Below are 12138 nucleotides of genomic sequence, written 5' to 3'. Positions count from 1 at the left end.
CTCAGACCCTATAAAAGGGAGGAGCCCCAGGAAGGCCCACCAGACGAACGCAGCGCAGAGAGTCGCACAGCAGCCCAGCCTTCAGCCCCGGGTGACTCCGCCGGCAGTCCAGTCTTCCGAACGCGGTGAGTTTCCTGAACAACAAGAAAATTTCTAACTTTGCTCTCGAGCTTTGTGCATGTGCATGTGGGGGAATCCTCAGGCACCTCTTTCCCAGGCATGGAGGATGGTTATTTTGACAAGTGCTCTGGCCCCAAAGGGTCTGACTGAAAGAGACTCCTGTGAAAGTCTTTTTGTATGGCTCTGCTGTCTTGGTAGGTTTATGTTTCTAGTAGTTCATTTCCGTTTTGTTTTTGTTTTGGGGAGAGTTAATTGGGTTTATTTAATTATTTAAAAAATTTTATATATTTATAAATAAATAAATATTTATTTATTTTAATATCATTTATAACATTATACAAATAATGTATTATATAATAATATATAAATACATATTATTTATTTTTTAGTGGAGGTACTGGGGATTGAACCCAGGACCTTGTCCATACTAAGCATGCACTCTACCACTGAGCTATAACCTCCCCCCAGTGGTTCATTTTTATGAAAACCTGTGACAGTGCTAGTCTATGGCGGATTAGGGTGAGGGTGGGGCTGAAGTTTACAGGGTCATTTAGCAGACCCTCACTGACGCTTACCTTATGCCCTGTAGGACCTCTGCATGTGCCTCTCATAAATTAACTCACTGAGCTTTGGTAACAGAGTCCATGACACATATGGGGACCTCACAGGTAACCTGCATGGGTCAAAGAGCTGGTTCCACCTGCCTGGCAGTCTGATTTTAAATTCCTAGGTCTTAACTGCAGTGTTCCACAGCTGTGTCGCTGTGACCTTGTGGCAGTGTGTGCCTGGGGTAGCCCCGAAGGAGAACCTGCAGGGAGGCTCAGATGAAGAAGTCATGGGATCTACAGAAGGAAAAAAAAAAGCCATAATAGCTGGATATAGAGAACCAGCCCCAACACCTACGATGCGGGTGGAGGGGTCGCAGGCCCAGGCCAGGCCCTGCGGTACCAGGGAGCATTTGGTACTTTTTCCTGGGGGTACAGGAAAGTAACATGGGAGTGAGACCTGAGTGGATTACATTATATTAAGGCCATCTAGTAGTTTGTAATAAATGGATTAGGAAAAGGAAAGAATGTATTAAATTTCCTCCTACAGGGTTTTTCTGGATTTATCTTTGCCTCTTTTTCTTATGTTCTTTTTTCCTTTGGAGGGTGTGGAATGGGGTAATTAGGTTTAATTAATTAATTAAACTTTTTTAAAAAATTGGAGGTACTGGGGATTGAACCCAGGACCTCATGCAGCTAAGCACATGCTCCACCACTGAGATATGGCTGCCCCCCATATTAGGTTTTGTAATTTATTTTTCTGATGGGATCAAGGCAGTTGATCCAATCAGACTGCTAACTGTGTTTGATGCTTAGTGTGAAATATCAACTGACAGAAGTAAATTTCTTTTCTGTGCCCATGTTGTACTCCCACCAATCCTTCACCTTTTTTGTTTTACGGTAAGAAATTTAAAAAAACTACAAGTCCTTGAATTAGTAACCGTATATAAAATTGAAAAGGGCATAAAAATAGATAAATTATATAGAAGTTGGACTTAATCTTTTTAACAATTGAGTTATAACTGACATCCTACCACTATAAACGATATACTGAAGCATTATGTCAGTTTCAGATGTACAGCATGATCTGATATTTATATACATTGTGAGACAATCACCACCATAAGTCTAGTTAGGATGCTCACCGTACACAGTTGTGAACTTGTTTTTCTTGAGATGAGGACATTGAAGAGTTACTTTCTTAGCGGCTTTCAAAGATGCAAGACTGTCTTATTAACTGCAGTGCCGTGCTGTACGTTACGTCCCCTTGACTCATTTCTAGCTGGAAGTTTGTACCTTTTGACCTCTTTCACCCGTTTTGCCCAGCCCCTATCTCACAGCCACCAACCTGTCCTCTGTATACATCAGCTTATGAGTTTTTTTCTTTTTTCTTTTTCAAAGATTCATCATATAGGTGAGATTATACAGTATTTGCCATTGTCTGTCTTATTTCACTTAGCACATAATATCCTCAGGTCCTATCCATGTTGTCACAAAAGATTTTATTCTTTTCTATAGCTGACTAATATTCATATGTGTGTATATATGTAACATCTCATCCATTCATTCATCAGTGGCCACTCAGGCTGTTTCTGTATCTTGGCTCTTGTACGTAAGGCTGCAGTGCAATGAGTTAGTGTTTCTGTCTTCTTCGGGTAAATACCCAGAGTGGGATTGCTCGATCATAAGGTAGTTCTATGTTTTATTTTTTCAGTAACCTTCATACTAACTTCCATAGTGGCCACACCAATTTACACTCCTATCGACAGTGCACAAGGATTTCTTTTTCTCTTAAACTTGCTTTTATCAACTTGACCTTCCAAGTGTTGTACCTACAGTTGCCCAGGTAATGTGACTTGCAAATAGTTATAAATATTGAGTAGTGGAAACTCAATTTCGTCTGAACTGGCTCCCACACTCCGGTGGGAAAGGACTGATAAACACAATGTTGTCACTTTGATAGAAGTGAAGCAGAGACAAGTGTTAATCACAAGGAAGAGCAGCTCTGGAGGAAAGAACCAGGGAAGGCGGTGAGGGAAAGCTTCCCAGGGAAGGGCTCAGTGGGCCGACGCAGCGGTGAAGCGAGCGCGGCCAGGCAGACGCCCGTGCCTAACATACAAGTTTTCAGAAGCACAGGGAATCGTATGTGCGGATTCTGGTCCGTAGCTTCTATTTTACTCACTTTTCTCTACTTTTTCTTACGATAATCAAAGGAATATGCTTTATATAGCTCATTGCTTTATTTAATTTCAACAACCCAGTGTCACATGGTTCATGCGTCAAGTGACTGAGTACCTGTCACTCAGCACCAGGACACTGTTCTGTCCTGTTGACCTGTTTGTCTATCCTTGTGCCGCTGTGACACCATCTTAATTATTAGAATCTCAGTACGATTTTACTACCTGGTCGTATACATCCTCCCAATTAATTCTTCAGAAATATCCTGTCCACTTTTTTGCCTTTTGACATCCATGTCATTTTGCAATTGCTTTGTCATTTCTCTGTCACACACACACATTTTCTGGACATTCCTTGAAAACGCTTTGACTACATCACCAGTTTGGAGAGAACTGACATTTCATAGGTGTTTAATGTTGGTACTAGTGGTACAACGTTTACTTTGACTCTCTGCTTCTCTTACGATCGAAAGTGATTTTGGAATACTGATCTTGTATCAGGCACCTTGCTAAACTCACCTCGTCTAATATTTACAGAATATTTTGGATTTCTCTACAAACAAAATCAGGCTATCTCTAAGTAATAATTGATATGTTTTCTTTTTTTAAAATTTCCATTCTTTTTTATTGAATTGTAGTCAGTTTACAATGTTTTGTCAACTTCTGGTCAACAGCTTCATGTTTCAGTCATACATTTACATACATACATTCCTTTCCATATTCTTTTTCATTGTAGGTTACCACGGGATATTGAATACAGTTCCCTGTGCTGTACAGTGGAAACTTGTTGCTTATCTGTTTTATATACAATAGTTAGTGTTTGCAAACCTCAAACTCCCAAATTATCCCTCCCCAGCCCCTTTCTCCTCTGGTCACCATGGGATTGTTTTCCATGTCTGTGAGTCTGTTTCTGTTTTGTAAATAAATTCATTTGTGTCTTTTTATTTTTAAGATTCCACATATAAGTGATATGGTATTTTTCTTTCTCTTTCTGGCTTACTTCACTTAGAATGAAAATCTCCAAGTCCATCCATGTTGCTGCAAGTGACATTATTTTATTAATATTATCTCCGAGAAGTATTCCTTTGTATATATATATACACCGCATCTTCTTTAAGTTGATGCATTTCCTGATTTTTTTTTTGCATTTTCTGATCTTATCTCACTGTTAAGGTATCAAATGTTGCATAGAATTGATAATTGGCTTCCATCGCTCAACCTCAAGGATGAAACATCTAAGAATAATTCTTGTTGTGTTATTTTTTAATGCATTGTCATAATACTAGTTTCCTTCTATCCCTGGTTTACTAAATGTCTTTGTCGGGACTGAGCGCTGACTTTTACTAAGTGTATTTAATGTTTTTACTAATATGATACCATTTTCTTTCAATTCTATTAATGTGGCAAATTACATTCTTTTTTGAAATTTAACCCAGAATGCATGTAGAAGATAAAATATCTGTCTCCATGATGTATTTTCTTTACATATGACTGGGTTTGATTTGCAAATATTTAGTTTAGGATTTTTGCATCCATGCTTGTATGAATTATTAGCCATAGCATTCCTTCCTTTAATGTACTTGTAAAGTTTCATTATCAGAAAGGTTAACTAATTAATTAAAATAGAAGTGTCTCCTGTTTTTCCATGCTCTGTGAGAACCTGTATATTATTAGAGTTACATCTTTCTTAAACTTCTCAGAATTTACCTATGAAGTAATCTGAGCCTGAAATGGATGCTTTCTTTTAACTTTTAAAATTATGTCAGTGATATAATTAAATGCATAGCTCTTCTATTTCTAGCTTATGGTCTCTGAGCATCCGCCACTATCAACATTTCATGCAACATTTATGCAACATTTGATTGTTACCTAAGTAGCAAAAGACCAGAAAGTGTATCAAATACTATTTATAAATGGCCTGATTTTTTTTAACATTTTTTATTGATTTACAATCATTGTACAATGTTGTGTCAAATTCCAGTGTAGAGCACAATTTTTCAGTTATACATGAACATATATATATTCATTGTCACATTTTTTCTCTGTGAGCTACCATAAGATCTTGTATATATTTCCCTGTGCTATACAGTGTAATCTTGTTTATCTATTCTACAATTTTGAAATCCCAGTCTATTTCGTCCCATCCCCTACCCCCTTGGCAACCATAAGTTTGTATTCTATGTCTGTGAGTCTATTTCTGTTTTATGTTTATGCTTTGTTTGGTTTTTTTAGATTCCACATATGAGCGATCTCCTATGGTATTTTTCTTTCTATTTCACTTACTTCACTTAGAATGACATTCTCCAGGAGCATCCATGTTGCTGCAAATGGCGTTATTTTGTCAGTTTTTATGGCTGAGTAGTATTCCATTGTATAAATATACCACTTGTTTTTCACCCAGTCATCTGTTGATGGACATTTAGGCTGTTTCCATGTCTTGGCTGTTGTAAATAGTGCTGCTATGAATACTGGGGTGCAGGTGTCTTTCTGAAGTAGGGTTCCTTCTGGATATATGCCCAGGAGCAGGATTCCTGGGTCATACAGTAAGTCTATTCCTAGTCTTTTGAGGAATCTCCATACTGTTTTCCACAGTGGCTGCACCAAACTGCATTCCCACCAGCAGTGAAGGAGGGTTCCCTTTTATAAATGGCCTGATTTTGTTTTGAAACAGATCTTCAGAAACACAAGACATCAATCAAGACCTGAATCCTGGAAGTCGACTCTCTGAGCAACATTGCCAAGAATGGATTTAGATCTCAGAAATGCATTTCTACATGAACCATCCAGGGATGACCCAGGGCCAGGAAATACAGACTTGAAGCCCAGACAAGGACCTGCTCCCCTGAAGATGGAGGGTGTCTCTGAGCTCCAGAGCCCTCAGCATAGCTTATTGCAAAGCGGCAATAACTCGTGTGCAAGGCAGGAGCTGCAAAGGCTCTATAAAGCATTTCACTCGTGGCTGCAGCCAGAGAAGCACAGCAAGGATGAAATGATATTTCAAGTCATCCTGGAACAATTTATGATCAACAGACATTTCAGTGAAAGGTCCGCTTTGAAAGAGAAATGGGAATCAAGTGGCAGAAACCTGGAGAAATTCATGGAAGCCCTGAGCGATGGCTGCATGAAGCCACCTGGCTTAGTGAGTAGCGGGTTCTACCCTCTGGAGCGAGAGGCAGGAAGGACGGAGTAGTAAGTACATCCGGCTGGAGACGCCTGGAGGCACAGAAGGGAGACTTATTACAGACCCACTTGTTAGTCAGATCACTCTTCCTCAGCAGGGCAAATAGAACTTACTGTTCTAAGTGAGCAAGAATAAAACTTTTATGAGCATTTATTCAGTGGGACACATAGAAACCAACATATTAATTAGTGTAATTGATTTTCATTTGTGAAACAGTTGGAGGACTCAGTGAGAAATTGCCAACTGGGTAGAAAGTTCAGGATGAGAAATGCTTTAACAAGAGTTGGCTCTTCCCTCAGAAAGCCTTAGTATTCATCTTTTTTCCTTAGGGAAGACACACTAATGAAGAAATTACCATGAAATTTAATAGCAGAAATGAGGGCAGGACAGAGGTGTGGGGGCCCACAGTGTAAAGATCCTGGGACTGAGGTGCGTTTTCTAGATGGGTTTTGTAAAACAGCAGAGCCATAGATGAATGACCAGGCTTTTTGTTTTTTCAAACAGGTCCACGTCCACATGCAGGGACAGGAAGCCCTCTTTTCTGAGAATATGCCCTTAAGAGAAGTCATTGTGCATCTAACAAACCAGCTGGCCATGGGAATCCCAAACAGCGTGAACGTGGGGTCACCTTTCTGGACTCCTCAAGACACTTCCATGGAAACAGGGCAGAGAGAGAAGGGTAAGTCCGGGTAGCAGGGGTGCTCTGTGTGGACTTGGCCTCGGGTACAGCTGCACGGAGTCACTTTCTCTCCACACCCCCAACCAGGAAATGAAGATAAAGAAAATGGCGGCAACGTTTCTTCGAAAACCTGTCAAGCAAATGACAGTATTACTAGTCAAAGTGATCAGACACCTCTCCTGCTCATTGTCCAACAAGAGAACTGTCCTCGGCTGGAAGAAGGGGCTGTTTCTCTGGAGAATCCACTCCGCTCCAGAAGAGCAGGTCCAGGCACCTCCAGGTCCCAGGAAGGGCCCCTGGAAGGAGCCTCTCATCAAGATGTCCTTCTGGAGGAAGCAGGCTTTCTCTCCGGGCCAGACCAGGTCACCCTGGAGCCTGTTCCTGCCCGTCGGAGCACTGAGGGAAACTCTGCTTGCGAGGAACACCGAGAAGGATTCCACGGAGTCCAAAAAGCATACAAGTGTGAGGACTGTCCCAAGGTCTTTAGGTATTTCTCTCGGTTGAAAGTTCATCAGAGGAGACACCGGAATGAGAGGACATTTGTTTGTGCCGAGTGCAACAGAGGCTTCTTCCAGGCATCAGACCTGCGTGTGCATCAGAAGACCCACACCGGAGAGAAGCCTTTCCTGTGCAGCACGTGCAAAGCGGCCTTCAGCCACAAAACCAACCTGCGGGCTCACGAGAGAATCCACACGGGGGAGAAGCCCTATGCGTGTCCCCTGTGCCGGAGAAGCTACCGCCAGTCATCCACCTACCACCGCCACCTGAGGACGCACCAGAAGGTTGCCCTCAGGAGTGTCCCCTCCACGCCACAAGCTTCCTTGGCCACAGCCCTAATGTAATGTCTATAAATCTGTATGCGAGGATGTTTATTCCCAGAGTTCTTCTCTATTTAGAATGTACTTTATAACTTCCTGATTGTATTTTGCATTTATTGCTTCACCCCAATAAAATGTAAGTTTAAGGAGCACAGGCAGTTCCTCAGCTCTGTTCACTGACTTATCTCAAGTGCTTTGAAGTAGCTGACACATTTCAAACAACCAAAAAATACCTGTTGAAGACGTGAATTTACCTTTAAACTGAGCTGGGTCAGATCAAGAGGGATCGTCTGTCAGGCTTGGGCTGGAAGTCGCTGTGCTGTGGTTACTGACCATTCCAGCTCTGAGAGGCTTCAGCAGTGCATGGCGGTGAGGCATCATGATACTTCCCTCATCACAGGCAGCCGTGGGAGGCCCTGAAGTGAGTGACTCCTGCTCTCAGAGAGAAGCATGTAGCCTTGGCCATCAAACAACTTCTCTGGTCAGGACTTTATTGTTTTTATGCTTATGTTTTAGTCTGATAAAGACACATCTTGGAGGGTAGAGAGAGCAGTAGGTTAATAGCAGAATGGGAATAACGTGGTGCTTTGACACCTGGTTACGTTACATGCTAGGGTAATCTCACAATCTTAAGACTACTGAAGACTTCTGACCCCACTCCACACACAGCTGTGATGGCGGCCCTGCATTGAGGGGTGCAGCTGAGGTGAACACTGCGCCCCCGTAGGTTCTCACCCAGCCTCCCCCCACCCCGGTTCTAAAGCAGGGAGTGAGGGACGGCTGATATGTCACCGCTTTCCAGCCACAAAGACATTCTCGATCACCACCTGAGAGTCTGCACTGGGAAAAGGGTTTATGAGTCCAGCAAAAGTGGGAAATCTTTTGCAGCAAGTACTCACGTGCTGAGCTTTAGGCAGTCCATGCTGGGGAAAGGCCTTACGAGTGCAGCGAATGTGGGAAATCCTTCAGCCAAAACTCCCATCTCAATGACCACTGGAGAGTCCACACTGGAGAAGGCCGTATGAGGGTGGCTAATGTGGGAATTCCTCAGTGGAGGCTTCAGCCACGTTGAGCACCAGAGAATTCTCACTGGAGCACGGCCTTAGGAATGCAGCAAATGTGGGAAGTCATTTAGAAATCACTCCAGCCTCGTTCCCCACCAAAAATGTCCACACGGACAGGCCCCATAAAACCAAACGTGGGAAATCATCGCCTCAAGGTCTAGCACGTTTTCAGCCCCAGAAAGTTCACACTTGAGAAAGGCCTTAGAGCTGCAGGGAATGGGTTTTGGTGAAATGCAGGTGAGAGGAGATGATAGTTGATGTCTGTGCGACGTCCTTGTTGGAGCAACACCGTCACCAAACCGCCCCCTCCCACTCCCCCACCACTCCGCCCTCCCTCCCCCACACCCTCTTCCCTCGTGTCTCCCTCCCTCCCTCCACGGCTGTTGGCCCCACACAGCTGCCATGAGCTGTTTCCTGCTGGCGTAGCACCCTGTGCACACCTGGAGCCGCCCCACATGGGTCACATCCCAGCCCTGCTACTGATGAGCCCTGTGACCCTGGGCAAGTTCGTGACCTGTCCATCAGGTCGCCACGCTCTGCCTCACTCAGAGGCTCTCAGCTGCAGTTGTTTCCTGACTCCCACTGGGACGTGAAAGGTGAGCACTGGCCCCGGGCCTCAGCTCTAGTTGTTTCCTGTCTTTGGAGCACAAGGCTCACCACACATCCCTCAAGTGTTTCCCTAAGTTTCCTCTTCTAAGTGGAGTTTTCAGTGTAACCCTGTTCCCCTGCCTTTGCTGAGGTGTAACGAACAAACCCCTTTAATATCACAACCAGTGTGCACTGTCCCACGTGTCCCACATCTTGGTCATCTCTCTCTCTCTCTATTTTTTAATGGAGGCACTGGGGACAGAACCCAGGACCTCACGCATGCGAAGCACGTGCTCTGCCACTGAGCTATTATCCCCTCCTTTCTGTTTTCTATTACAAACACCTACTCCCTTATAACATACTATATTGTTTACATTTATTTTTATTATCCTGGTTAATATCCTTCATGTGATTATAAGCAACATGAGATAGGGTTTGTTGCCTCATTTGATTCCTGGCACATTACGCACACCTGATAAAAGGACCAGCGCACCACACACCTCAATAAATGTTCACCGAAATGACCAAAAAGATGTGCCATCACTGTCTCCCTCTTCATCTTTATGCCCTGGAAATGCTATCTTATTATCCTCTTCCTCTACAAGTTCCCAGAATCTGGTATTTTTAAGTGTCCACGGGAATTTTAAAATATCACATTTGGAAAACAAACCCTCAGGATAGCCGGAAACCCAGAGGGCAGCCTGTTCGCTGCATCACCGAATTTCACAGAACTTAGTTGCTCATCTGCTATTAATAGTCAAATTATCTAAGTAACTGAATATATGTTTTCCCCATGGAGTTCTGCCACTTTCCATGGCTAACATTACTATTAAAAGAATTCTGGCTTTGCACATTTCCCAAGTGTTTTGCAGAGACCATCTCAACTCCTCATGTGGATGTGGTCACAGTTAGAAGTAAAATGAGTAATCAGTTCCCAGAAAGAGATGAGATCCTGGTCACAGAAACTTTCAGCTCAGAGCTCAGATATTCATTTTGCACACATGCATGGATGCCAACATGACAGCTGCCCTCCTGGCAGGAAATGACAATTTGATAAGTAACCACTATTTCCAGAGAAGTGTCAGATGATAGGAAACAACAGACCAGATTATGAAAATCAGAAAGTAGCCCTGTCCTGAAAGTCAGCTCTGCTTGCTTGGGTTGGGACATAAATACTGGCAAAGAGAAGCTGAAAGACGGTTTTCCAAGACTCATGTGATCCGTGTCTACTTGCTTTAGGTCTGCCTCATTTTCTTCTCCACGTTCTTTCTGACAGGCTGGATTCCTCTTTCATTTCTGACCAAACTCATCCTCACAACATCCACTCTAAAGCCTTCACCGTGCATGAAGTGAACAGCAGGAAAGAGTGTGTTTAACTCACAGGTAGAGGATTCCTTTAGCATCCCTGTAGTCATTGTTGGCATGTATTGTTTTCCTTAACAGAGGCACTGGGGATTGGACCCCCGCACACACTCTACCACTGAGCTATATACCCTGCCCCCTAAGATAATTTTTTGGTATTACTATTCTACTAGTCATTTAAGATTTTTTTCTGTTGAAGTTTAAAGGGTGTTACAGGGCCACCGTCTCAGCAGAGCGCTGAAGCAGTCTCGAGGCTTCTACGCCCTATACTCTCCTGCGATTCATCCTGGTTCTCCTCTCTTCACTGCTGCTGCCTCCGTTAAGCCCCCACCCTTTCCACCCAGAGCATTCACTTAAACCTGACATATGTGTCATGAATTGCCATCAAATGCAGGTATGTGCCAAACACCGAGGGCGCAGTGGTGGCGCAAAACAGATAAAAATCCCTACCTGTCCCGTGGTCACGAGCTCCCTTCTGCTTTTGTTCCTATGGTAATAGCTTTACTTCTCCCTCATTTTTTAGAAGACAGTTTTGCCAGGTATAGAATTCCCACTTGATAGTTTTGTTTTGTTTCGTTTTTTTTTTTTTTAATAATCTCTGTTGGGGAAAGAGGGCTTGGAGCTTACTAATCCACCACTTTGCTGATGTCACTCCCCACATAGTGTTTTAACTGAAAGTTTTTAACTAAAAATAGAGAGAGACAGCAATCTGGATCAGATGACCTGGTGACACAATAAAAGCTTAGGCAGAATGAGGAACAAAACTAGGAAAAAGAGCCCACTAAGTTCTTGCCTTTTCTTGTTTGCACATCTGCCCATATGCCATGTCTGGGTTTTTTTAATTTATTTTTTTCTACCAATACCATTTCTTTTAAGACTTTTTAGAAACAACATATATGTAATTTCAAATTTTAATTACCCATGATTTTACTCAAAATATTATATTTTTATATGTTTTACAACATTTCATATAAAATGTTTTATCTTTAGTTTATTCTTTTATTTATTAATGTAGAACATAGTCATATTGACTTCAGTTTTCATTGGAAATAATTCCTCTTTTTTGTTTAAATCCCAAATTTGGTACATGGGTTTGTTTTAGTTTTGTTTCCATTTATGTGATTATATATTAAACTCTTTTGTTGTCATATCTATTCAGGCACAATAATTACATAATTCTTAGACAAAAAACAAGTACATTCTTCTTCCTTCTTCCCACCTCACAGGTGCCCACTTATATAGTTTTTATTTTTCCATTATTAAGATATAAATGCATAAATATATAGAAGTGCGTATTAGCTTCACTTTTTTGCCAAAATAAAACTAACTGCACATGGTATCCTGATAGTTACTGCCAGTTTAGGTCAGCATAGTTGAAAGAACTTACTCCTCACAACCACAGCTGCCCTGTGATCTCTTAGGAAGATGCACCCTTGTGTATTTATCCAATCCATCTTCATTGATGTTCAGTGGGTTTCAATATTGGTTATTATCAAGAAAGCTGCAAAAATGGTTTTGTGCTTAGGAAAATATATGCTTTTAATGTTCATTTAAAATTGGAATAATTCTTAGGAGAGCAAAGAAATTTCCTGACTATAATGACA

The 12138-nt window shown here is 42.2% G+C and overlaps 1 protein-coding gene across 1 annotated transcript; it reads left to right on the top strand.

Moving 5' to 3' along the window:
- Positions 1-48: 48 nt before the first annotated feature.
- On the top strand, positions 49-7670 carry LOC102528762 (zinc finger and SCAN domain-containing protein 4). The gene is made up of 4 exons (XM_072968740.1): positions 49-125; positions 5514-5981; positions 6528-6702; positions 6790-7670. The coding sequence occupies exons 2-4, from the start codon at positions 5586-5588 to the stop codon at positions 7542-7544; spliced, it is 1326 nt and encodes a 441-aa protein (XP_072824841.1). The 5' UTR covers positions 49-125; positions 5514-5585; the 3' UTR covers positions 7545-7670.
- Positions 7671-12138: the final 4468 nt, after the last annotated feature.

The sequence above is a fragment of the Vicugna pacos genome, chromosome 9 (genome assembly GCF_048564905.1).
Source record: "Vicugna pacos chromosome 9, VicPac4, whole genome shotgun sequence".
NCBI classification, from domain to species: domain Eukaryota; kingdom Metazoa; phylum Chordata; class Mammalia; order Artiodactyla; family Camelidae; genus Vicugna; species Vicugna pacos.
The sequence above is the reverse complement of the archived record's forward strand: the minus strand, read 5'-3'. Positions and strand labels throughout refer to the sequence as shown.